Source organism: Thalassophryne amazonica, chromosome 16 (genome assembly GCF_902500255.1).
Source record: "Thalassophryne amazonica chromosome 16, fThaAma1.1, whole genome shotgun sequence".
NCBI classification, from domain to species: Eukaryota; Metazoa; Chordata; class Actinopteri; order Batrachoidiformes; family Batrachoididae; genus Thalassophryne; species Thalassophryne amazonica.
The window spans coordinates 19,152,065-19,179,619 of record NC_047118.1 but is presented as its reverse complement, the minus strand read 5'-3'; the positions used below and the strand labels follow the sequence as shown (position 1 = coordinate 19,179,619).

The following is a 27,555-nucleotide window of genomic DNA, read 5'->3' as shown; positions in this document are numbered from 1 at the left end:
TTATTCCGAATCCAGAACACATCAGCATCTGTCACTCCACTGACCTACTTCCCACTATTCCCTCTTTCACATTGACATCGTTTACACATGGGTCTAAATCATGTCACCCGTGTTTGTCACAGATTTGACCCCTCAAGTATCATTTTCTGGCACAGGCTATTTGAGTCACATTTGTCCGGATGCTGAGGCAAGCCATATTTGTGCCTTTGCCTGAGCACACTAAGAATGACCATTTCCACAAGATCATGGACCTCATAAGTGTCTTCTGGAAACAACAGTTTAAAACGTTGAGAAAACCTAAAGGAGAAGTTTGTCTTTTTTCAATTTCGGCTCTATTTTTAGATGCTTTGGGATTCATCTTTTCACTCAGAACAAAAATAAATAATCTGCACACTATGTATAGAATGCAAACACTGTCACAGTAAGCATAACCTTTTGGACAGGGACAAAAACAACTTGGAATAAACTGTTTCTTGCCACCACGATGAGGCAAAAATCCCATTAGAAGTGTCTGGATGCACAGACCACTTCAATCTGGACCTAAACCTTCACACATTTACCTCACAAAATGTAAATAAACTTTTTAAAATGATCAATTATATAGTTAGCCTTACCTTAGCCTAGCGGTCTTCCTGTGTTGCTGCTCTCCAGTGTAACGCTACTCGCACACAGAAGGTGTGTGCGTGGCATGTAAGTTGCAAATACTGGTGTACTATTGTCACCTCACACAAGCCTGCGCTCACCAACAATACCGACTACTGTCCACATGTGCGTGGTGTGTGACCGCTGCGTTCAGTGGTGCTTAACATCGCACATCGTCTGCTGCTTCTTGACCAGTGTTTCATCAACTTTGTCTCTATTTTCTTGGATTTTTATCATGGATTTGGAGTTTCTGAACAACCTGGTGCTTTCCAGCCTGTCTCATAGATTGGTGTGTGCATGGCTTGTGTGTGGAGACAACGTGGCCTGTAATAGGAAACCTCGTGAGGAGTAGAGTTGTGTGGCGAATGTTTTGAACATGCACAACCATGTTGAGTTGTGTAATGGGTTTGTTGCAAGCAGTGGCTTGTTTGTGACATTTAATGGCGAGGTGTGTAGTGAGTGCTACATGCACCTCACATAATATAGTATAATTGGACATTTTAAAATGTTCATTTGCATTTAGTGAGGTAAATGTGTGCACGGCTATTGTCTCATGGAAACGGTTGATGCAAAGATTACATTGACAAATGTAAAATTTAAGGCAACCAGGTGCGGTGGGGTTTTGTATTCAAAGAGATTTGTTGCATTTTGAATGTTGAGTGTATGTGTACAATGTTGTGTCTTGAAAATTGAAATAGTAAATGGACTACATGTTTATACATCAGTATTCCATCTCAGTGGAATACTAGTGGCTCAAGCCCATTACAATGATGAGTAACATTTACAGTGCATCCGGAAAGTATTCACGACACTTCACTTTTTATGTTACAGCCTTATTCCAAAATGGATGAAATTCATTTTTTTCCTCAAAATTCTACACACAATATCCCATAATGACAATGTGAAAAAAAGTTTTGAGATTTTTGCAAATTTATAAAAAAAAAAACTAAGAAGTCACACAGACATAAATAGTCACAACCTTTGCCATGAAGCTCAAAATTGAGCTCAGGTGTATCCTGTTTTCACTGATCATCCTTAAGATGTTTCTACAGCTTAATCGGAGTCAACCTGGGGTAAATTCAGTTGATTGGACATGATTTGGAAAGGCACACACCTGTCTACATCCCACAGTTGACAGTGCATGTCAGAGCACAAACCAAGCATGAAGTCCAAGGAAGCAAAGGCAATAAAACACAACAATGTGGTGGGTGAAGAGCGAGAGAGGAGAAGCTTAAATACTGACTGAAATGAGCAGGGGATGATAAACAGGTGTGAAGGAAATATCCAGAGCAGGGAGTGGAAAGCAGAAGGGAAACACCCACCACCAAGCACCCAAGTGACAGACACGAGAAAGCAGTGAAAGGAAAACCAAGCAGAAAAATAACAGAAAAACAACATTCACATCAAAAGTCCCAATCCTGACCAAAATGCAATATAGAAGAAAAACAAGAGCAAGATGTGTCACAACCAATAGAGCAAATATACAGAACAATTTTGAATAAAACAAAATCTGTAAATCAATGAACATATTTAGGAAATTGGTAAAATAATGTAATAAGTAAAGGGAAATAAATGATGCTTCAATGGCAGTTTCAACAGAAAAGAAAATAAAATGCTTCAATTGGTAGCATATATATGAATTTCATCCAGTTTACAGTGAAAACGTGACATGAATATTACATGTTAAATTGATTTGGATCAACCTAATTCTTCTGAGTGGTAACAATTGAAGCACTTTTTTTTTTTTACATTGGTGCAAATTCAACACTCAATTGATCCAAGTCTCAACCAAATAGAAACCTTACATGGTTAGTAAGTTATTAGTTCATGTATCATTAGTTCATTTACATTGAACTTGAGATGGTGAGCTGATTTGAAAAGTAATTTATTTTGGTCAAATTGAACATTTTACCCTGTCAATAATTATTAACCTAAGATGACCCAACGCCTGCCTTTGAACTGAGTAAAGTTACAACACCTGCACATTTGATTAGTTTTCTTAACTTTTGTTATTTTTAAACAGTCTAATAATTTCTGTACTCCATTTTCAACATTCAGAACTGTGTTTTTTCCTCCTCGCTCACTCTTTTTGAAAAAGAGCTTCCAACTTCCTTCTGACACCGTGATCCAAACGGAGGAGCCAGATGAACCAAAGAGCAGCTCCAGTAAGGATAAGAAAGGCAATAAAAACAAAAAGAGGGAACGGGGCTCCAAAGGCAAAGGCAAAGGCAAAGGCAAAGGCAAGAAGGGCTCCAGGAAGAAGAAACCAGAAGAGGAGAATCTGGAGGATGAATTCCTCGGGGTGTCCTCCACGCCGGATCAGTATCTATCCAAAGACCATTTACTGTCCACAGACCTTACTGCAATGAAGAGCAGACAAACATCAGCTGTTCCCATTGAGGTTTTCGACAAAGTCCTTATGGAGACACCCACGCATGGACCTGACTCCACAACTGAGGCCCTCACTGTGACGTCCAGTGCGTCGACTGGTTTGAAGGTTACCGAGGAGGTAGAGAAGTTGACCTGTAGATACCCATCCCCTCCCCTCATATTAACTGATCCCTACCTCCTAATCGTAGAGAGCACATCCTTCCCCTCCAGCCGCTTCTCACCATCACTAACCAGTAGCACGAGCTTCACCGCACCCCAACCCAAGCACACGGAGAACTGCATCTGAGAGTCCATTTAATTTGATTGTCTGTAGAACATGTCAAATGTCCGTCATTCCCAACTCGTCCACAGAGCCACACTTGTGATGTTTTGTTGCTGTGTTGTTGCACTGGAAAACCTGTTGAGTTACTTAAACTCGAACAGTTTAAGGAAACCTTAAATTGTTAAAATACCTCAAATGATTTAAGCATCAAAAACTTTGTTTTCATAATTAAGTAGAAATAAGTCAGGGCCCTGTTTCCTAATGGTGAATTAGGAGTTAAGAGCGATTTCTATAATTTCTTCAAATGCCTTATTTATTTGTACATTTCCAGCTATAAGAAAAAATGCACATTGTTAAGTTTCGTCAGGGGCAGCTGTTGGTGCTGCTGATCACATGTGGAACAAACAAGACAAACAAACAAAAAAGACAGCACACAACATAAATGTTGCATATAATAATAATAATAATAATAATAATAATAACAGTTCTATAGAGCTTTATGTGCCATATGCAGTTGGAGCGTTAATTGTGTTTTTATTTTGCACTAAAAGTAACTTTAAGGAATTAAATGTGATTGTTTAGCTGTTGTTGATGATGTGTCTCCTTAAGGAAAAATTAAGCTTCACATCAAACAATAATAAGGTTCATAAATTTATGACTGCAGAACTTTATATGCTATCAGTTGTTTTTGTTATTACATCTTCATTCCATATTATCTAAATATGTAAATATTATCTAATATATTAAAAAAACAAAAATAATGCAAACGCAGCAGTCGGTTTGGATATGAGGATACAAGAAATCAAAGACAATGATCCAGAAAAGATTAATGAGAAAAGCAGCATGTCATGTTCATAAATACAATATACTGGAAATATCTCTGCAATACATCTTACAAGCATCGATATAGAATATAATCGAATGAGAGAAAATTATAAATTCTGAAGCTGATAAACATTCATTCTGGTGGAGCTTTGATCTCTATTGTTTTTACTGTGATCAAGGGAAATGCAGCCATGAACAAGAATGCATTGTAAGATGTAAAACACAGCAACAATCTCTCTCTCTCTCTGTCTGTCTTCCTTTTTTAATCATCCAATTCACTGTCCTCTGAATCTTCTTCTCTGCAACCAATCACCTGCAAGTCCTCCCTCACCTCATCCGTCAACCTTCTCTTTCTGCTTCCTCTTCTCCTTTTGCCTAGCAGCATCACCCTCAGCATCCTTCTCTGGATATACCCCACATTCCTCCTACACTCTAATAAAAAATGAACCACTTTCTCAACAAGAAAAAGTGATGTAACAATTTGCATAGATTTTTTTAAAAGTTATTTCAGCTTAACTAGAGACGTCTTGTGGCATTAACTCAGTTGAAAGTTGAAATAACTAAGTTAAAACAATTTTTAAAAAATCTATGCAAATTGTTACATCAATTTTTCTCATTGAGACTGCAGCTATTTTAGAGTGTGTGCACATACACAAACTATCTGTCCCTCTCTTGTTCTCACTTTGTGTATGTCTGTATATCTGAAAACCACCACTCAGGGAATTAGTGTTATTAACAAAGCTTTAGATCTAAAATCTACCAAAATGAACATAGACAAATGATCAATAATGTAGTTTTTGGCTCCACCTGAAAATTCTGGAGCCTTTCGGGGTTTTGACATAAACCTACTGTCAAATTAACAAATCTATTAAATTACCATACTTTTGTTCTATACCTCTCAAATTTAAGAACCATTCTTCAAACATATTAACCTTAAAATGCTTTTGGGAAATGGGGCCCTGGTTGATCAGGGGTAAATTAATTATTTAAAGTACATCATGTTAATAGTTACACTTGGGATGACAAACTATTTTCTTCTACATACATAGTTTTATTTATTTATTTATATTATTATAACATTATTATATTATTATATTATTCATTTATTTATAAATGTAGGTAACTGAGGCACAGATGTTTTAAAGCACACTGATGTGATGTGAATGTGTCACATACATCAATGTTTTACCTTCATCAGGTTTCAATGCTTCTGTCACCTCCGTCGTGTTTAAAATTTATAAATTATTCACTGTACTCGCTGCCATTCATCCATATAAACCCATCCGTGTACTGAATTACTGTCACACACTGTAATTAATGGCGCATTTGTCAGCCTGTATCACAAATTTCCACAGCGCTCATGTAACATCCACCTGTTCTGCTAACATTTATCACACGCTTTGTGTTACAAAGTGTGCTTTGACCTGTAAATGCTGTGCGCTAATGACAAGTACCAAACGAGCGGCGCTATAACTCATGTGTCTGTCTGCAGGAGGACGCGCCGGTGCAACAGCCGGTGGAGGAGTACGGAGCGGAAGTTTACGCCGATCTTTATGCTGATCTCTCAGTTTCTACAGTAACAGTCGGACCAAATGTTTCTGACTATGAGGTAGGTGACATGCAACTAAAAATGACAGGTTCACCTCAGCACAGTGATACTGACAGGTGGCTTTTTGTATTGTTCATTCCTTCACAGATGCTCCAGTACGATGAGAAAAATGACACAAATTTTGAGTATGAGGAGTACGAAACATATGAGGATGACTTTGGGTTTGCCGAACGAGAAGGAGCACAGACGTGGCACAGGGAGGTAAATTTCAAGGTGACCTCGTGCATCAAGTGAGTGACCATGCCTTCAAGTGTTTTCTCACACTCGCACCTCTTCACGTGTTTGTCAGGTCGGCGTCAGAGCAGAGAAAGGCCAGAAGGGAGAGCCGGCTGTTATCGAACCGGTGAGCTGCAGCGCTGTGCAATAAAAAGTGCAGCAGCTTTGGTGGCAGTTAAGAATGTGTTCTCCTGATGGTCTGGTTGTTCTGCTGAACTGTTAAAAAAAAAAGTCAGATGATAAGGAGCAAAACCTTTAAAATTAAACATTGAAATTCAGGACGCGATAAGAGAAAAAATCTTAAATTTACATGAATTTTCATTAAAGGTTTTACACAGAAACACTTTTATTTTACTGTTCCTCTTCCCCCAAATGATCATGATCAAAAACCTTTGGCATTAAAAGTTCAACAACTTCAAAAGTGCAACAAAAATGTTAAACTGTTAAACACAGACACAAACCTTGATATAATGAGATGCATATTAATTACAGATAATTATTGTCATTTGACATATGATTTAAGAAAGTGGGGAAAATGTGTAATTAATTTTGTAATTTTTATGTTAAAAATTAGGAAAAATATAAATTTGTCATTATAACTCCTAAAGTAACAGTTGGTTTATTAATTCACAGGTAATGACTGCGTTTCACTGTTGTGTATACAGTTAAAATAAAACAGAAAGCAGTGTAAAAAAAATCATTATTTTTGGTTAAATTATCTCTCCCTCCTTTTTTAAAAACAGTGTCTATCTCTGCTTATTTCCAGGGTATGTTAGTGTCAGGGCCTCCAGGTCTGCCGGGACCAGAGGTGAGTTTTCTATTCTAGTAAAACAAAATCAAATTTTGGGCAATGCCTTGTCTTGATGTGACACAAGCAGCAGATTATTATTCTGACGGGTGCCACCAAATTTGAATTAATGGCGTTATTGGATAAAGTTTTGACGTAGTACTCCTGACGTGACCTGTGATGCGACTGCAAAATGTGCAGTCAAACTGTGCACTCAACCCCATAAAGGCACAATCATTTTATTCAGATGTTAAGATGCTTTCAAAAATAATGTTAATTTTACTGTAAACCTAAGATGTAGTACTGCAATATTCTTTAATTTAGAGAAAACCAGTTTCAACATTGTGTTTATACACTACCAGTCAAACATTTTGGCACACTTTCCCAATCAGATGCATGGGAAAAATACTCAGTGTATATATTTGGAAATTGACAAAACTTGAATTTTAGCTGTCAAACACATCATGTTAGAGTTGAAAGCAAATGATTGATGTGAGCACTGAGACTGAACTGTCATCTTCAGTTTGAGTGCAATTACTTACAAATCTGACAAACTTTGCAGGGACTACAGAATGTGTGTGTGTGCACAGTAAATTCACCAGTGTTAAAGTAACACCGCCAGTGTACATATGTTAATTTAACACTGTCAGTGTTAGTTTTATACTGGTGATTTTACTCTGTGTGTGTGTGTGGATTTGAACTATTTCACAACCAGGAGTGTGTTATTCCCTCATGATGTCACTGACAAACCAGCCCGTAAAAAGCAGAGAGCAGGGCTTCCCAGTTTAGGGCCCACGGCCCACATTTGGAAGCCACCTCTTTGGTTCAGCCCGCCATGGCAAGTGACAAGATCACTGCTATATTATTCATTCATTCATTTTCTGCCGCTTATCTGGGTCCAGGTTGCGATGGCAGAAATTGGAGTAGCTCATCCTACACTTCCCTCAGTTTGGCCACATTCATTAACTCTTCCCGGAGGATCTCGAGGTGTTCCCAAGCCAACTGGGAAATATAATCAATCCAGCGTGTCCTGGGTCTTTTCCCTCCCTTTTTGTGGTGAAGAGGTTTGGGTGCTCCAATCAATCAACTTTCAATCAATCAACTTTTTTCTTATATAGCGCCAAATCACAACAAACAGTTGCCCCAAGGCGCTCCATATTGTAAGGCAAGGCCATACAATAATTATGAAAAACCCCAACGGTCAAAACGACCCCCTATGAGCAAGCACTTGGCCACAGTGGGAAGGAAAAACTCCCTTTTAACAGGAAGAAACCTCCAGCAGAACCAGGCTCAGGGAGGGGCAGTCTTCTGCTGAGACTGGTTGGGGCTGAGGGAAAGAACCAGGAAAAAGACATGCCGAGAAGGGGGGCAGAGATCGATCACTAATGATTAAATGCAGAGTGATGCATACGGAGCAAAAAGAGAACGAAACAGTGCATCATGGGAACCCCCCACAGTCTACGTCTAAAGCAACATAACCAAGGGATGGTCCAGGGTCACCCGATCCAGCCCTAACTATAAGCCTTAGCGAAAAGGAAAGTTTTAAGCCTAATCTTAAAAGTAGAGAGGGTATCTGTCTCCCTGATCTGAATTGGGAGCTGGTTCCACAGGAGAGGAGCCTGAAAGCTGAAGGCTCTGCCTCCCATTCTACTCTTACAAACCCTAGGAACTACAAGTAAGCCCGCAGTCTGAGAGCGAAGCGCTCTAATGGGGTAATATGATACTACGAGGTCCCTAAGATAAGATGGGACCTGATTATTCAAAACCTTATAAGTAAGAAGAAGAATTTTAAATTCTATTCTAGAATTAACAGGAAGCCAATGAAGAGAGGCCAACACGGGTGAGATATGCTCTCTCCTGCTAGTCCACGTCAGTACTCTAGCTGCAGCATTCTGAACCAACTGAAGGCTTTTTAGGGAACTTTTAGGACAACCTGATAATAATGAATTACAATAGTCCAGCCTAGAGGAAATGAATGCATGAATTAGTTTTTCAGCATCACTCTGAGACAAGACCTTTCTGATTTTAGAGATATTGCGTAAATGCAAAAAGGCAGTCCTACATATTTGTTTAATATGCGCTTTGAATGACATATCCTGATCAAAAATGACTCCAAGATTTCTCACAGTATTACTAGAGATCAGGGAATGCCATCCAGAGTAACGATCTGGTTAGACACCATGCTTCTAAGATTTGTGGGGCCAAGTACAATAACTTCAGTTTTATCTGAGTTTAAAAGCAGGAAATTAGAGGTCATCCATGTCTTTATGTCTGTAAGACAATCCTGCAGTTTAGCTAATTGGTGTGTATCCTCTGGCTTCATGGATAGATAAAGCTGGGTATCATCTGCGTAACAATGAAAATTTAAGCAATACCGTCTAATAATACTGCCTAAGGGAAGCATGTATAAAGTGAATAAAATTGGTCCTAGCACAGAACCTTGTGGAACTCCATAATTAACTTTAGTCTGTGAAGAAGATTCCCCATTTACATGAACAAACTGTAATCTATTAGACAAATATGATTCAAACCACCGCAGCGCAGTGGCTTTAATACCTATGACATGCTCTAATCTCTGTAATAAAATTTTATGGTCAACAGTATCAAAAGCAGCACTGAGGTCCAACAGAACAAGCACAGAGATAAGTCCACTGTCCGAAGCCATAAGAAGATCATTTGTAACCTTCACTAATGCTGTTTCTGTACTATGATGAATTCTAAAACCTGACTGAAACTCTTCAAATAGACCATTCCTCTGCAGGTGATCAGTTAGCTGTTTTACAACTACCCTCTCAAGAATCTTTGAGAGAAAAGGAAGGTTGGAGATTGGCCTATAATTAGCTAAGATAGCTGGGTCAAGTGATGGCTTTTTAAGTAATGGTTTAATTACTGCCACCTTAAAGGCCTGTGGTACATAACCAACTAACAAAGATAGATTGATCATATTTAAGATTGAAGCATTAAATAATGGTAGGACTTCCTTGAGCAGCCTGGCAGGAATGGGGTCTAATAAACATGTTGATGGTTTGGATGAAGTAACTAATGAAAATAACTCAGACAGAACAATCGGAGAGAAAGAGTCTAACCAAATACCGGCATCACTGAAAGCAGCCAAAGATAACGATACATCTTTGGGATGGTTATGAGTGCTGAAAAGAAACCTGGGGTTGTTCTTATTTTCTTCAATTAGTGATGAGTAGAAAGATGTCCTAGCTTTACGGAGGGCTTTTTTATAGAGCAACAAACTCTTTTTCCAGGCTAAGTGAAGATCTTCTAAATTAGTGAGACGCCATTTCCTCTCCAACTTACGGGTTATCTGCTTTAAGCTACGAGTTTGTGAGTTATACCACGGAGTCAGACACTTCTGATTTAAAGCTCTCTTTTTCAGAGGAGCTACAGCATCCAAAGTTGTCTTCAATGAGGATGTAAAACTATTGACGAGATACTCTAACTCCCTTACAGAGTTTAGGTAGCTACTCTGCTCTGTGTTGGTATATGACATTAGAGAACATAAAGAAGGAATCATATCCTTAAACCTAGTTACAGCGCTTTCTGAAAGACTTCTAGTGTAATGAAACTTATTCCCCACTGCAGGGTAGTCCATCAGGGTAAATGTAAATATTATTAAAAAATGATCAGACAGAAGGGAGTTTTCAGGGAATACTGTTAAGTCTTCTATTTCCATACCATAAGTCAGAACAAGATCTAAAATATGATTAAAGTGGTGGGTGGACTCATTTACTTTTTGAGCAAAGCCGATAGAGTCTAATAATAGATTAAATGCAGTGTTGAGGCTGTCATTCTCAACATCTGTGTGGATGTTAAAATCGCCCACTATAATTATCTTATCTGAGCTAAGCACTAAGTCAGACAAAAGGTCTGAAAATTCACAGAGAAACTCACAGTAACGACCAGGTGGACAATAGATAATAACAAATAAAACTGGTTTTTGGGACTTCCAATTTGGATGGACAAGACTAAGAGACAAGCTTTCAAATGAATTAAAGCTCTGTCTAGGTTTTTGATTAATTAATAAGCTGGAATGGAAGATTGCTGCTAATCCTCCGCCCCGGCCCGTGCTACGAGCATTCTGACAGTTAGTGTGACTCGGGGGTGTTGACTCATTTAAACTAACATATTCATCCTGCTGTAACCAGGTTTCTGTTAGGCAGAATAAATCAATACGTTGATCAATTATTATATCATTTACCAACAGGGACTTAGAAGAGAGAGACCTAATGTTTAATAGACCACATTTAACTGTTTTAGTCTGTGGTGCAATTGAAGGTGCTATATTATTTTTTCTTTTTGAATTTTTATGCTTAAATAGATTTTTGCTGGTTATTGGTGGTCTGGGAGCAGGCACCGTCTCTACGGGGATGGGGTAATGAGGGGATGGCAGGGGGAGAGAAGCTGCAGAGAGGTGTATAAGACCACAGCTCTGCCTCCTGGTCCCAACGCTAGACAGTCACAGTTTGGAGGATCCAAAAAAATTGGCCAGATTTCTAGAAATGAGAGCTGCTCCCTCTAAAGTGGGATGGATGCCGTCTCTCCTAACAAGACCAGGTTTTCCCCAAAAGCTTTGCCAATTATCAATGAAGCCCACCTCATTTTTTGGACACCACTCAGACAGCCAGCAATTCAAGGAGAACATGCGGCTAAACATGTCACTCCCGGTCTGATTGGGGAGGGGCCCAGAGAAAACAACAGAGTCCGACATTGTTTTTGCAAAGTTACACACCGATTTAATGTTAATTTTAGTGACCTCCGATTGGCGTAACCGAGTGTCATTACTGCCGACGTGAATTACAATCTTACCAAATTTACGCTTAGCCTTAGCCAGCAATTTCAAATGTCCTTCGATGTCGCCTGCTCTGGCCCCCGGAAGACAATTGACAATGGTTGCTGGTGTCGCTAACTTCACATTTCTCAAAACAGAGTCGCCAATAACCAGAGTTTGATCCTCGGCGAGTGTATCGTCGAGTGGGGAAAAATGGTTAGAGATGTGAACGGGTTGACGGTGTACACGGGGCTTCTGTTTAGGGCTACGCTTCCTCCTCACAGTCACCCAGTCAGCCTGCTTTCCCGACTGCACGGGATCTGCCAGGGGGGAACTAACGGCGGCTAAGCTACCTTGGTCCGCACCGACTACAGGGGCCTGGCTAGCTGTAGAATTTTCCACGGTGCAGAGCCGAGCCTCCAATTCGCCCAGCCTGGCCTTCAAAGCTACGAATAAGCTGCACTTATTACAAGTACCGTTACTGCTAAAGGAGGCCGAGGAATAACTAAACATTTCACACCCAGAGCAGAAAAGTACGGGAGAGACAGGAGAAGCCGCCATGCTAAATCGGCTAAGAGCTAGTAGCTGCGCTAAGCTAGCGGATTCCCAAAAACACACAAAGTGAATAATGTGCAAATAATCCAGAGGTGATTCAGCAGAAGGAGTGCCCCAATCAAGGCACCAAACAGGCCATGAAGCAGCACAGGCAACGCACGACAACAGCGAACGCACGACAACGGTGCTAAAATAAAATAAAAATTAAAAAAAAAATAAAAAAATAAAAACGAAAGCGTTAGCAAGCTAGTTAGCTTGCCAACGCTAATGAAAGTTAGCTGATAAAAGTGCTCCGTCGCGATGTTTCGACCGTTAGAGGTCTTCCTTAGGCGTTGGAGCACAGTAAAAAAGTTAAAAAAAGGTAAAAAAGTCTTGAAAAAGACTGTTAGTTCAAGTCCAAAGCAGCAGGTAGCAGTCTCTGTGTAAACAGTCCCAACAGAGAGCCAGCGGATGGACACAGAGTCCAATGAGCCTCTGAGCTATGTTGACTGGAGCATTAGCTCCTGTTAGAGCCCCAGGTGAGGAGACAGACAAAGGGTGTTCCAAGAAGACCCTTTATGATGAACACTAGTAAAGAGAGCGTCACTCCACCCAAATTAGGGAAACCAGGACCTCCTCCTGCAGCCAGGTCTGGGGGGTTGGGGGGCTGATGGCTGGGTCTACAACCATGGGGCTCAGTCAGGGTCACCTCCATGTGGTCTCACCACCCGCAAGGAGAGACTAAATGATCTGGTGCACTGTTCTACAGGAAGTTAGCACGGACAGAAGCCCACATGATCTACTGTATTATTCATTCTGCTTATCCAGGTTCAGGTCCAGTAAACCAAGCAGTTGCTATATTATATCATATTATATTGTATAACTGTTAAGCAGAGTAAAGTGCAGTGTTTTTGATGATTTAAAAATGACTTTAGATTGTAATTCATATGACATCAACTTTTGTTTTTGGCCTGTAATCCACCCACCTTAATTCATGGCCCTTCAAAGGAAAGAATTTGGGCACTTCTGGTCTGGAAATCTGTTTGGTGTTCAGTGGATTTGAAGCAAATTAAGAAATCACAGTTTAATAAATCTGCTGATTGTCCTCCAATGCTGAATGACAAAAACAATGCCAGTGAGAGAATCCACCACCATACCCATGAAGACTGGAGCAGTTACAACCATCAGTGGTTGTGATTAGAGTGCTGTATCTTTGCAAGTTACAGCTTTGTGAAAGACTCGCACAGAGAAATAAAACATAACCCTCAGCATGTGGCAACTTCGAGGCTCGATCAGTGGTGCTCAGTCCTGGTCCTTAAGGACCCCAAACCTGCACATTTTCTTCCTCTGTCTGTTCTCCCCACAGCTGATTGGCTCAGTCAGGTGTGTGTTGGTGCTTGATTGGCTGACCTCCCTTGAACACATCAATCAGCTTTTTTGTGCATGTTTCTTTTTGCAGGGTTCTGCTGGCCCACCTGGACCGATGGGCCCTCCGGGGCCCAGAGGAGATCCTGGTGAATTGGTGAGTTCCAGTGTTTGGCTGTGAGTTGATTTGACTTTAGTTTGACCTCATCTCCTGACAGCAGAGCTCAGAACAGAATCTGCTGAAATTTACAGGTATAAATATTTTTTTCGACCCCAGTCTCACGTTTTTTTTTTTTTGTTTTTTTTTGTGCGCCTGTCACGAAATTAGTCAATTTTCGTGATGGTTTTTTTTTTTAACTCACTATTACTAACCCTACTCCTACGCCCAACCCTAACCTTCACCATAACCTAATACTACAACATGAAAATACAGACATATTCTTATGCTGTAAAACAGGTGAGTTTAATGATTTCTTTAAGGATTTCATACAAGGACGTTAGTCTAACTTGTTGGTTCAGACAGATCACCAATAAGGTGCCCTTGAGCAAGGAGCAAGTGCCTCCTGGTGTGAAGTTGGGCACATTGCATGGCAACATGCTCACACCAGTGTGTGAGTGAATGTGAGATTTGCTGCAGACTGATATGTGATGTTCCATTAGAAGAAGGCTGTATGTATCTCGAAAAGCCCATCTTCAGAACATTATTGGTTTTTCCTCTTCAAGGAGACAAAAGATGCTTCTTCATACATTTCAACAGTTTTCTTGAAATCTAGCTCCAAAATGGCCCCCAACATGGCTGCCACTGGGAAGATATGAAATGTTCCCTCCTCATGGGTGATGATGTTAGTTTTGGTTTGGTGAAGTGGTCTCACGTGTTTTTCGAGATATAATCCACTATGTCCTTGCCACTGATGTCCATGTGCTTACTCAGGGGGCCGGTAAGTTTCAACTTTGCCTTTATGGAATACCCCGGGGTTACTTATGCTGTGATTAGACGCTACATAAATAAATGGAATAGAATTGATTGATTATTCATCGTCCTGCGTCAGGGTCATTTCAGGGCCAAGGTTAAAAAAAAAAGGTCAGATGCAAAGATTTTGACCTTTCTCCGTTCTTAGAGGAGCTGCATTAACAAGATGCCGCCCCTTTTCCTCAACATCGCATATCTCAATCCCAAATGAAGGCCATTTTAAGGGTCTAAATTAAATGTGAGGTGCAAAACAGCACAGCGCCTCCTATCCTTATACACTGCTCCAAAAAATGAAAGGAAAACACATCAGATCTCAATGGGTGAAAAAATCACACTGGATATCTTTCCTGATATGAACTGGGAATGACGTTCCTGTTATTTTAGGAATGAAAGGATGCCACATTGTTTGAGGCACATGAAAATTGACAACCTACAGAGGACTGAATTCAAAGACACCCCGAAACTCACAGTGAAAAAATGATGCAGCAGGCTTGTTCATCCTACTGTAGAGGAAGCCGGGGCACAGTGGATCAGAAGTGTTGTTTTGTGGCAGCATAAACATATCATGCATAGGTTTAAGTCATTCTATTGTGGATTTAATACAGCGTTATTGTTTATAAGGCTGTGTTATTTATGTCTCCCCAAGTATAATTTACAGGTGATTAAAATCGATTTAAAATTTTTTGATTCACTGTTCTCCGGACACTAATTCACAGTGAATCAACTTAGAATATAATGAAAAAAACACAATTATAAAGATTTCTTCAAAATTATTAAATATATGATGATGCATATACAAACTATAATCCAGCAAACCAGCTATGTGTGAGTGTCTTATATACGTAGTGATATAGGTCCTTTAGAAACTATTATAAATACAACTGTCATAATTTCTGTTAAAATGTGAAAACAGTTGTTTATGTACATAAATTATAGAAATAAATCATGGAAAAATAAATGTATAAGCTTCAACAAGTAATATTTGTCATCCACTTGATACTGGGGCTTAGTAAATCACTTTCTAGACTGATGCACTGTGCCCCGGGTGCAAGTGACACACATGTGTCATGTTATCAAATAGCTGGAGAAGACATAACACATGCTCATCAGTTGGATGAGGTAGTCTTCTAACTAATAACAATTTTTTGGGCCACCTTTCACCCGTTGTGAGAAATAAATACAAAGACACTTACATCCACCAAATTTACTTTTGATAGAAAAAAAACTGACTTCACTTGCCACTTAGTTTTACCCTTAGTGTATCCAAAAACAAAACACTAATTTACAAGGTGGGTGTCTTTATGCATAAAAATATAGCACAACTGCTGCAAATATATATGTAGTTTTGCAGATATAGTGACTGATTCACTGTGCTTCGTGATTCACGTGCCCCGGTTTGCCCTACTATTGTACAATTTTTGTTGCTGTAACAAGTGATTTTCCCCATTGTGAAATCAGTAAAGTTCATCTTATAACGTCTTAGAGGTGTTTTATTGGATTTAGGTCAGGCGAATGTGGGGGCCACTCAATGGTATCAATTCCTTTTATCCTCCAGGAACTAGAGGAACTGGCATTGTTTTGCACCAGGAGGAACCCAGGACACACTGCACTAGCGTAGGGTCTGACAGTGGGTCTAAGGATTTCATCCTGATACCTAACAGCAGTCAGGGTGATGTTGTCTAGCTTGTATTAGTCTGTGTGTCCTTCCAGGGTCATACCTCTCCAGACCATCACTGACCCACCACCAAACGGGTCATGCTGAATGATGTTGCAGGCAGTATAGCATTCTCCACAGTATCGCCAGACCCTTTGACGTCTGTCACATGTGCTCAGATTGAACCTGTTCTCATCTGTGAAAAGCACAGGGCATCAGTGGCGGACCTGCCAATTCTGGAGTTCTATGGCAAATGCCAGTTGAGCTTCACAGTGCCAGCCAGTGAGCACAGAGCCCTCTACAGGATGTCAGACCCTCAGGACACCCTCATGAAGTCTGTTTCTGGTTGTTTGGTCAGAGACCTTCACACCAGTGGCCTGCTGGAGGTCATTTTGTAGGGCTCTGGTAGTGCTCACCCTGTTTGTTCTTGCACAAAGGAGCAGATACTGATCCTGCTGATGGGTTAAGGACCTTCTACAGCCCTGTCCAACTCTCCTAGAGTAATGGCCTGTCTCCTGGAATCTCCTCCATGCTCTTGACTGTGCCGGGAAACACAGCAAACCTTCTGCCAATGGCACGTATTAACGTGCCATCCTGGAGGAGGTGGACTACCTGTGCACCCTCTGTAAGGTCCAGGTACCACAGCATGCTACCAGTAGTGACACCGACTCTAACTAAATGCAAAACTAGTGAAAAATCAGTCAGAAAACAACAAAGCATTCATTAACACCAAAGCAGCTGAACCTGACTAATATCTCCCTCTGCTTCTGAACTGACCACATCAATATCCCAGACGTGTAATTGACTTGATGCTGTACACTGATTAAAAAGGGTTCCTTTAATTTTTTTGAGCAGTGTATAATCACATCATATTTCAGGTTATTGTCATGAAAAACCGGTGGTAAAAACCTATGAAAAGTGAATAGTCCACATATTCTGATGTCACTGATGATGTCACACAGCAGATTTTATGGCTCACAGGCTCCACATGGACCTGTTTAAAAATAGTTTTATTGTGCATTTAACAGAATTTTCACATTTTTATTTTTGACAGGTGGGGGTTGGGGTGCCTGGTTTTGAATTGTTGTATTAATTCAAATTAATTAAATGTCATATTACAAATATATTTCTCTAGACTTTTTTTTCTGGGAAAGGGATGTCTGGAAATGCTTGATTGTGGATTTGATTTTTGGAATACATGGTTGTTGTTCCTCTATCTCACATGCACACGCTCACTGTCCATCTTATCTCTTACAGGGTCCTCCAGGACGTCCAGGTCTTGCAGGGGTTGATGGGATACCGGGTCCTCCAGGCACACTTTTGATGCTACCGGTAAGACTTTCAAAGCACTACACACACACACACACACACACACACACACACACACACACACACACACACACACACACACACACACACACACACACACACACACACACCAAAAATGTTTTTGGTTTTTTTTCCGGTGTGGTGTAGTAGAAGGGCCACAAGGGGGCGTAATTCAGCTTAATTTCCATTTGGGGAATCCTGCAGTGGGAAGTGACTCTTCCATTTAACTTTTTTTCCAGTTCCAGAGTGAAAGGGATTCCCTGAAAGGTCCTGTGGTGTCTCCACAAGAGTCTCAGGCGCACGCGATCCTGCAGCAGGCGAAGGTGAAGATCACAGAAACACTGACACTCAGTGGACGAACACTGAATGTTTCTTTGATCTCATTATCTATTATTCAAAACAATATCCAGCTCACTTCAAGAGACACTTTGCCGTTTGGATTCACATATTGTCCATTTGTGTTTTTCTCCAAGCTGTCACTGACGGGGCCTTCAGGTCCAATGGGTCTTGCAGGGCGAGCGGGCCCAGTGGTAAAGGACTTCACTGACCTTGAACAAATTTGCATCAACTCTCAAGGCGACCTGTGACCTTTAACCTCAGCCTCACATGCTCAGTGAACAAGCACAAGCTGTCTGCTTCCCAGCCTCATCATTATGCATGCCCCGTATATTCAAATCACTTCTGCAATCTGTTCTTGTTTTTGAAAGCAGTCACTGTGGGCTTCCAAAGACGCACAGTTATTTAACATAATTTTGCTCTTAGCCCATTTGTATCTTTGTTTTTGTGTTGAATAGGGAGTGATTATTTTGCATCGTTTGCTGTTGTTTTGCAGGGTGTTCCAGGCACCAGTGGATTAAAAGGGGACAGAGGCGAGACGGGCCCTCCTGTAGGACTCAAATTATCATTTTAATCTTCTATCTAATCATTGATTCCTCTTTGTCCCCCATAGTTTACTCCTGTACACATTTTCTCCTTTTATCACTTTCTTATCCAGGGCCCGCGGGGGTTACCCGGCCCTGCTGGAATTAACGGAAAGCCTGGGAAGAGGGTGAGGCACTTTGATTGTTGATACAATGAAAGTTGCTGTATTGAGATCTTTCAAAAAAGAACATGGACTGGACAAACCCTCTTTGAGCCACCTGTAGGTTTATATGAAGGATAAATGTGGTGGCGTATGTCACCATCTTGGCAGTGCTAGACTCTAACTCTCAGTTTTCCCATGAATGGGTAAACGGGTGAAGCATAGGCAAGATTGACATGACCAAAAAGATGGGATGAATACAGCCCAAAGCCGCCCAAATTTACAAAGTCAGTGACGGCTAACAGGCTAGGTTACCTGCATTTAGAAAACTGATTAATGCATATTTTCGGGGGACTAAACAATGATTCTTATCATCGGTGGCCTGGGTGCGGGTGTTAAAAACTGTGACGTGCAATTGCTGCTACGCTCACTGGCCACTTTATTAGGAACACCTGTTCATTGCTTGTTGACACAAATAGCTAATCAGCCAATCACATGGTGGTAACTCAGTGCACTTAGGCATCTAGATGTGGTGAAGACGACTTGCTGAAGTTCAAACTGAGCATCAGAACAGGTAAGAAAAGGGGATTTATGTGACTTTGAACGTGGCATGGTTGTTGGTGTCACGGGCTGGTTTGAGTATTTCAGGAACTGTTGATCTGCTGGGATTTTCACGCGCAACCTTCTCTAGGATTTACAGAGAATGGTCCAAAAAAGAGAAGATATCCAGTGAGCGGCAGTCGTGTGCACGAAAATGCCTTGTTGATGTCAGAGGTCAGAGGAGAATGGGCAACTGCATGATGTCATCATATCAATATGGACCAACATCTCTGAGGACTGTTTCCATCACCTTGTTGAATCTATGCCACAAAGAACTAAGGCAGTTCTGAAAGCAAAAGGGGGTCCAACCCAGTACTAGCAAGGTGTATCTAATAAAGTGGCCAGTGAGTGTATAACCGTGGCACTATCACATTACCATGCAAGCTATCGATACCTGTTAATTTGTGTGACTGGTGCTAACTAAAATTTCACTGTACTGAGATGGTCTGTTAGTACAATTAACTGCACAGACTGCCATATTATCTCAGACATTTATTATAAAATACTCAGAAAGCACAATGTGGTGAAGTCCAAAGCAGCTAGCTGTGTCTTCTAGCAGGATCCTCAACTCAGCACACTACCTGTCAATCAAAGCAACAACACCCCCTAATTATTCATAACTTTCCAACTTAAAATATCTTAAACAGATGAGTTAGATAACAATTCACCACCCGTACAGCTGTCACCAGTGAGGAGACCAAAACTATTTTTCATATCAGGCTGCAGCAAATGTTTTCTTTCTGTTGTAAAGTTTGAGATTTTAACATAGGCTTCTATGGAGATCATTTTTAGATACAGCCTCAAGTGGGAATTCAAGGAATTTCAGGTGTTGGCATTTTTGCGTTGGCATCATTTTTCAGTACAGGAGGTTTATGCTCACCCACAGGACCTACTGTTGTGTGTTGGGGGGCTTGGCTGGACACTGTTTTGTGGTTTTTGTGTTTGTTTTCCTTCCCAGGTGGTTTGGGACTGTTCTCTGGGTAAATTGTGCTGCAGAAGAGTCTCTCACCTCTGATACAAGGATTTGCTGCACCTGTGGCATTCACGTGCAGCGCTTACTCAGGACAATCTGCTGCACCTGTGGCATTCACGTGCAGAGTAAGGACTTTCAGCTGGTGTCAATAGAGAAATGAGGAGCTGCATTTAAGCCAGCGGTGATGAGTGCTGGCTGCCGGAGAATTCAACTTTTCACAGCTCAAAACAACGTTGTGTCGACCGTTTGGGGACGCTGAGGGTCGTTCCAGAGCCTGACTGTACGTCTGTGAAGGAGGACGAGGGTGAGAGGCAAATGCTGTCAGCACACGTCAGAGGTGATTTTCTTGGAATGTTTATCTATGAAACTAATGTGGCAATTTTGCGTAGCTAAATTTAAATACTAAAAGTCAGTGTCTTGTTTGCTCCTCGCGGCGGTGGCGTGCGGAGTGATAATCCTCCACCAGCTGCGAGCAGCAGTTCTTTTAAATAACGCTGAGATCAAACTGAACGTGTTGCTGATAAGTAAGCCTCTAATAGTTTTCTGATATTTATATTAAAGGATATCACCTTTGTTTCCTCCTCACAGAGTATAGTCCGGGAAAGGCCACCTGGGGGGGTGTCAGCGGAGATCCTGAGTCCTAAATGTTCGGGCTCCGGTCAGTCCAGGCGCAGAGAGAGCACACCGCCTGTTTAGCCACCACCAGATGTATTTTTATTTTGACGTTTATGTACAGCACGACAGGGTGATAAATAAATTTGTTTCTTTGGAACTGCTTCTAGTTATTTTATGCTGGGTTCCGTCGGGCCTTGGATCGCCCTTTTTAACTTGCGCTCCCACATAATAGAATTCTCCGGTCATACCAGTATGGACCCAGCGACAGAAGCAGTTCCGTTTCAAGAAAAGGTCCAGAAACACCTGGAAATGATCTGGGAGCAGGTACAGCACCTTTCAATCCAAATTAAGCAAACTGACGCTCGTGTAACGGAGCTCATAGCGCAACCTGCTCCGCTTTCCACGGCTGCAGCTTCGGTTCCATCGCGTTCTGCGCAGACAAGATTGTCGTCCAACGATTTGGCTCTCGAATCGGTTATTTGCCATCCGGAGCCCTATTCAGGAAACGTAGAGGCTTGTGCTCCATTTCTTATGCAGTGTTCTTTAGTGTTTGCTCAGCGACCGGCGTCTTTCTCGTCTGAGAGTAGCCGAGTCGCATATGTTACAAATTTGTTGCGTGGTGATGCCCTGGTGTGGGTAACCGCGCTGTGGAGCAATAAATCACCACTGCTGGAGTCTTTTGATGATTTTTCTCGTGAGTTTCGTTTGGTTTTTGATCATCCGGTTGAAACGAAAACCAAGATCCAACGATTGCTGAATCTCCGACAGGGGCGACGAAGTGCAGCTGATTATTCCGTGGACTTTCGAATCTTTTCAGCACAGTCCGGTTGGAACGCGATTGCTGTAAAAGGGGTGTTCGTAGATGGGTTAAATTAATCTCTGAAGGACGAGCTGGCGGTCCGTGACGAACCCAAGGAGTTAGATGATCTAATATCCTTGGTTATTCGTCTGGATGATCGGATTAGGGAGCGTGGACGTGAGAGAGGGCGTGGGTCTGAGCGGGGTTTTGTGTCTTGGGGCTTTTCCCGACACAGGTCCGGACCGCCTTTTCGTCGTTCCACTGAATCTCCTCCGACGAGACCTCTAGCTCCTCCTGTGGACGAACTAATGCAACTAGGCAGAGTTAGAGCAGCCACAGTGCCCCGGTCAGGTGAGCGACGGGAGACATGATTGGTCACTGTCCAGGTGTTTTTTGGAGAATAGTGTGGGAATTTGTTTAGGTTGTTGTTGTTTGTGAAAGGTTTAAATTGTAGCACTTGAAGTGGTCTGGTGGAATGAATGGCTGGCTGATCGGGGGTACGTTTTTGGACTCAGGTAAGCGTGAGTTTTTATTATTTATAGTTGTTTAATTTTTGTTAGTGCAGTGGGTCGTTTTGTTTTGTTTTTTTTTATTTCCCTGTCCTCTAACCCCAACCTCACACACTTCTGTACCGTTCCTCTTTAGTGTTGTGGGGTGGTGCAGGTTGGTTACTGGGCATTCCCATGAGGACCTCTGCACCTGGGGGGGTCCAGGGCTTTTTTTTGGATTTAGTTAATTCCCAGTTCCACTCCAGCCTCGGTGAGCCTCTGACCGTTCGCCATTGGCGTCACTGAGGTGTAGGGCAGTGGGGATATACTCCAGTCTGAGCGGTGGGGCCGATCAGTGCTGTACGCCTTTTCCGCTGCCCACCCCTCCCGGTAGGCTGGAGTATAGTCAGGGGGTCGACGCCGGCCGTCTTGCCGGTTTTCCCCTGCCCTTGGGGGTGGAGCTGGGTTGCGTTTTTCCTGTTGTCTTCCCCGGCTCAGTAGTCCTGAGCCGATTGCCACGACGTGTCTGCCGATAGACTCTGGGGGTGTTCCGGGGTCTTTTGGGGTGCTGGGGAGGTCAACGGGGCTTCCTGTTGTTTTTGTTTGTTCCTGGGATGGTTTTTGGGAATCCCTGGGGGTTTGGGGTTTTTGTTTCCCCTTGTTTCCCCCCGGGGTTTGATGGGACGGTCCTCTGGGGGGAAGGTTGGCTGTGGGGCCGACCGACCGTGTTAGGCTGGGGTGGGGTTCCTGGGTTGTGGGGGTGTCTCCTGGGGTTTGATGGGACGGTCCTCTGGGGGGGAGGTTGGCTGTGGGGCCGACCGGCCGTGTTAGGCTGGGGTGGGGTTCCTGGATTGTGGGGGTGTCTCCTGGGGTTTGATGGAACGGTCCTCTGGGGGACGTTAAGGCTCCCGTGTATTCCTGGGGATTCCTGGATGGCTCCTGCCGTGGTTGTTGCTCCTGGGGTTGACGATGATGTCCCCTGGGGGAAGTCGGGCTCCACATGTTGTGGGAGGGTGTTGTTGTTTTTTTCTTTTGATCTGTGTTCTAATGTGTTGGGGGGTTTTTGTTGGGGTTTTTGGGCTTGTATGTTTTTCGTTTCTCCCCGGGGTTTGATGGGACGGTCCCCTGGGGAGGTGTTGGGGTGGGTGTTATTTTTTATTTTTTGTGTTTTTCCCCGGTGTGCTTCCCTGGGGTGTGTTAGTGGTTTTCTCTGGGGGGGGGGATGCTGGGGGCTTTTTCTGTGTTTTTGTTTTTATGTATGGGTTGTGTTGGGACTCTTTTGGTGTTTTTTGGGGGTGTTTTTGTTTTGTTGCCAGCCGGCCTTCCAGCCACATCTCCTGGCCCTGTTGCTTGCTGTGGACTCTGGGAGCATCGTCACTGCCTGCCTCCTGTTTTTGACCCCGATGAGAGGGCCGGTTTTCGGGTCAGGTCTGTGCGGTCGCCGGGAGGCTTCCCGTTGACGGGGGGGGGGGGGGACACACTGTTTTGTGGTTTTTGTTTGTCTTCCTTCCCAGGTGGTTTGGGACTGTTCTCTGGGTAAATTGTGCTGCAGAAGAGTTTCTCACCTCTGATACAAGGATTTGCTGCACCTGTGGCATTCACGTGCAGCGCTTACTCAGGACAATCTGCTGCATCTGTGGCATTCACGTGCAGAGTAAGGACTTTCAGCTGGTGTCAATAGAGAAATGAGGAGCTGCATTTAAGCCAGCGGTGATGAGTGCTGGCTGCCGGAGAATTCAACTTTTCACAGCTCAAAACAACGTTGTGTCGACCGTTTGGGGACGCTGAGGGTCGCTCCAGAGCCTGACCATACGTCTGTGAAGGAGGACGAGGGTGAGAGGCAAATGCTGTCAGCACACGTCAGAGGTGATTTTCTTGGAATGTTTATCTATGAAAATAATGTGGCAATTTTGCGTAGCTAAATTTAAATACTAAAAGTCAGTGTCTTGTTTGCTCCTCGCGGCGGTGGCATGCGGAGTGATAATCCTCCACCGGCTGCGAGCAGCAGTTCTTTTAAATAACGCTGAGATCAAAATGAACGTGTTGCTGATAAGTAAGCCTCTAATAGTTTTCTGATATTTATATTAAAGGATATCACCTTTGTTTCCTCCTCACAGAGTATAGTCCGGGAAAGGCCACCTGGGGGGGTGTCGGCAGAGATCCTGAGTCCTAAACGTTCGGGCTCCGGTCAGTCCAGGCGCAGAGAGAGCGCGCCGCCTGTTTAGCCACCACCAGATGTATTTTTATTTTGACGTTTATGTACAGCATGACAGGGTGATAAATAATTTTGTTTCTTTGGAACTGCTTCTAGTTATTTTATGCTGAGTTCCGTCGGGCCTTGGATCGCCCTTTTAACTTGCGCCCCCACATAATACCTACTGTAAATTAATGGACTGTGCTTTTCTTAGGGCCATGCAGGAATGGACGGAGGTCGAGGAGCTCCAGGTGATACTGGCCCTAAGGTAAGCTCCCTGAGATCTCACTGTACTGCACAGCAGTAGGAATAATCTCATTAAAAAACATTCAGTCACTCACTGCGTATTTTCACTGCAGTTGAGGCTGATGTTTCTGCAAATGCTGCATCTCAATTTGTTACTAACAGTTTTTGAGTTTCTTGGAATCAGGGACACATAGTCAGGTCCTTAAAATTTTTTGATAATGCCCCCCCCCCGAACACTATCACAGTGAAGTTGGTATAAAACAGTTAAGATGTGCTTGTTTAGGAAGTACAGCTATTTTCCATGTTTGACACAGATTCATGCTAACCGATGTTGATTCAGTGATGCAATAAAATATATTTGTGTGTGGCCTTGAAATTTAATCAGTTCTGTTCAAAACTGAGCCACTTTATCCTTGACGAGCACACAACCCTTCCATCCATAGCATCCACATCCTTAATCCATATTAGCTCCACACTGTTTTAAATTGTTTTGAAGGTTGACTGTTCACCCAAGGCCAAACGTCAAAAAAATAATAGAACAGTGCTGTATCACTTCATATTAGTGTTTAATAGCAACTATAGGTGTCTTTTCAGTCAAATTCTTGAAAATTCTAAATATCCCCAAACCATTCATTCATTCATTCATCTTCTACCGCTTAGTCCAACTAAGGGTCGCGGGGGGCTGGAGCCTATCCCAGCAGTCATAGAGCACGAGGTGGGATACACTCTGGACAGGACGCCAGTCTGTCGCAGGGCCACAAACACAGACACACCCACACACACACCTACCGACAATTTAAAGATCCCAATCCACCTAACCTGCATGTCTTTGGATGTGGGAGGAAACCGGAGCACCCGGAGGAAACCCACGCAAACACAGATAGAACATGCAAACTCCACACAGAAAGGCCACGGGAATTGAACCCACGACCTTCTCACTGTGAGGCTACAGTGCTAACCACTAATCCACCATGCTGCCCTGTCCTTTAACCAGTTTTTTTTTTTTTTTATCAAAATCATCTTTCTTTGTCCTTGACTGAACCTCAATCATTTCACCAAGTTTGGTTCAAATCAGGTCAAAGCTCTTTAAATGATTTTGTTCATATAAGGAGGAAGACACAGGAGCTAAATAAATAAGGAAATAAAGGAAAACAAACAAAAAATTTAAATCCACACATGCACTACAGCTGCACATCAAATCAAATCAATTTTATTTATATAGCGCCAAATCACAACAAACAGTTGCCCCAAGGCACCTTATATTGTAAGGCAAGGCCATACAATAATTACGGAAAAGCCCCAACGGTCAAAATGACCCCCTGTGAGCAAGCACTTGGCAACAGTGGGAAGGAAAAACTCCCTTTTAACAGGAAGAAACCTCCAGCAGAACCAGGCTCAGGGAGGGGCAGTCTTCTGCTGGGACTGGTTGGGGCTGAGGGAGAGAACCAGGAAAAAGACATGCTGTGGAGGGGAGCAGAGATCAATCACTAATGATTAAATGCAGAGTGGTGCATACAGAGCAAAAAGAGAAAGAAACACTCAGTGCATCATGGGAACCCCCCAGCAGTCTAAGTCTATAGCAGCATAACTAAGGGATGGTTCAGGGTCACCTGATCCAGCCCTAACTATAAGCTTTAGCAAAAAGGAACGTTTTAAGCCTAATCTTAAAAGTAGATCTGAATTGGGAGCTGGTTCCACAGGAGAGGAGCCTGAAAGCTGAAGGCTCTGCCTCCCATTCTACTCTTACAAACCCTAGGAACTACAAGTAAGCCTGCAGTCTGAGAGCGAAGCGCTCTATTGGGGTGATATGGTACTATGAGGTCCCTAAGATAAGATGGGACCTGATTATTCAAAACCTTATAAGTAAGAAGAAGAATTTTAAATTCTATTCTAGAATTAACAGGAAGCCAATGAAGAGAGGCCAATATGGGTGAGATATGCGCTCTCCTTCTAGTCCCTGTTAGCACTCTAGCTGCAGCATTTTGAATTAACTGAAGGCTTTTCAGGGAACTTTTAGGACAACCTGATAATAATGAATTACAATAGTCCAGCCTAGAGGAAATAAATGCATGAATTAGTTTTTCAGTATCACTCTGAGACAAGACCTTTCTAATTTTAGAGATATTGCGCAAATGCAAAAAAGCAGTCCTACATATTTGTTTAATATGCGCATTGAATGACATATCCTGATCAAAAATGACTCCAAGATTTCTCACAGTATTACTAGAGGTCAGGGTAATGCCATCCAGAGTAAGGATCTGGTTAGACACCATGTTTCTAAGATTTGTGGGGCCAAGTACAATAACTTCAGTTTTATCTGAGTTTAAAAGCAGGAAATTAGAGGTCATCCATGTCTTTATGTCTGTAAGACAATCCTGCAGTTTAGCTAATTGGTGTGTGTCCTCTGGCTTCATGGATAGATAAAGCTGGGTATCATCTGCGTAACAATGAAAATTTAAGCAATACCGTCTAATAATACTGCCTAAGGGAAACATGTATAAAGTGAATAAAATTGGTCCTAGCACAGAACCTTGTGGAACTCCATAATTAACCTTAGTCTGTGAAGATTCCCCATTTACATGAACAAATTGTAATCTATTAGATAAATATGATTCAAACCAGCACAGTGCCTTTAATACCTATGACATGCTCTAATCTCTGTAATAAAACTTTATGGTCAACAGTATCAAAAGCAGCACTGAGGTCTAACAGAACAAGCACAGAGATGAGTCCACTGTCTGAGGCCATAAGATCATTTGTAACCTTCACTAATGCTGTTTCTGTACTATGATGAATTCTAAAACCTGACTGAAACCCTTCAAATAGACCATTCCTCTGCAGATGATCAGTTAGCTGTTTTACAACTACCCTTTCAAGAATTTTTGAGAGAAAAGGAAGGTTGGAGATTGGCCTATAATTAGCTAAGATAGCTGGGTCAAGTGATGGCTTTTTAAGTAATGGTTTAATTACTGCCACCTTAAAAGGCACATGTGGCACATGAGGCAAAGTGGCACATGTGTACTACTACTATGAATAACAATAACAGCAATAATAATAATAACAATAATAATAATAAAAAGAAGAATTGTGATGCTCATCATCATCATCATCATGACACTATTATTTTTTTGTTTTGAAAGCACTACTATGGCCATGGGTGATAAAATGTTAAAACTGTAATTCTTTGAGGTCTCCTGTAATTTATACCAAAATGATTTTGTTTTTCATTCCATTTTTACAGCTGCTTTATTGTTG

The 27,555-nt window shown here is 42.1% G+C and overlaps 1 protein-coding gene across 2 annotated transcripts in view; it reads left to right on the top strand.

The window, feature by feature from the left end:
• Positions 1 to 27,555, top strand: part of col5a3a (collagen, type V, alpha 3a) — a 212,316-nt gene that overhangs the window by 84,590 nt on the left and 100,171 nt on the right. The window contains exons 6-17 of one of the 2 annotated variants that reach the window (XM_034189959.1): positions 2,741 to 3,151; positions 5,613 to 5,729; positions 5,817 to 5,930; positions 6,019 to 6,072; positions 6,712 to 6,753; positions 13,506 to 13,568; positions 17,293 to 17,367; positions 17,604 to 17,687; positions 17,838 to 17,894; positions 18,197 to 18,250; positions 18,359 to 18,412; positions 24,269 to 24,322. In XM_034189959.1, coding sequence (XP_034045850.1) covers positions 2,741 to 3,151; positions 5,613 to 5,729; positions 5,817 to 5,930; positions 6,019 to 6,072; positions 6,712 to 6,753; positions 13,506 to 13,568; positions 17,293 to 17,367; positions 17,604 to 17,687; positions 17,838 to 17,894; positions 18,197 to 18,250; positions 18,359 to 18,412; positions 24,269 to 24,322 — 1,179 coding nt within the window. The remainder of the gene's footprint in view (positions 1 to 2,740; positions 3,152 to 5,612; positions 5,730 to 5,816; positions 5,931 to 6,018; positions 6,073 to 6,711; positions 6,754 to 13,505; positions 13,569 to 17,292; positions 17,368 to 17,603; positions 17,688 to 17,837; positions 17,895 to 18,196; positions 18,251 to 18,358; positions 18,413 to 24,268; positions 24,323 to 27,555) is intronic. The other variant, XM_034189960.1, reaches the window with a different exon arrangement.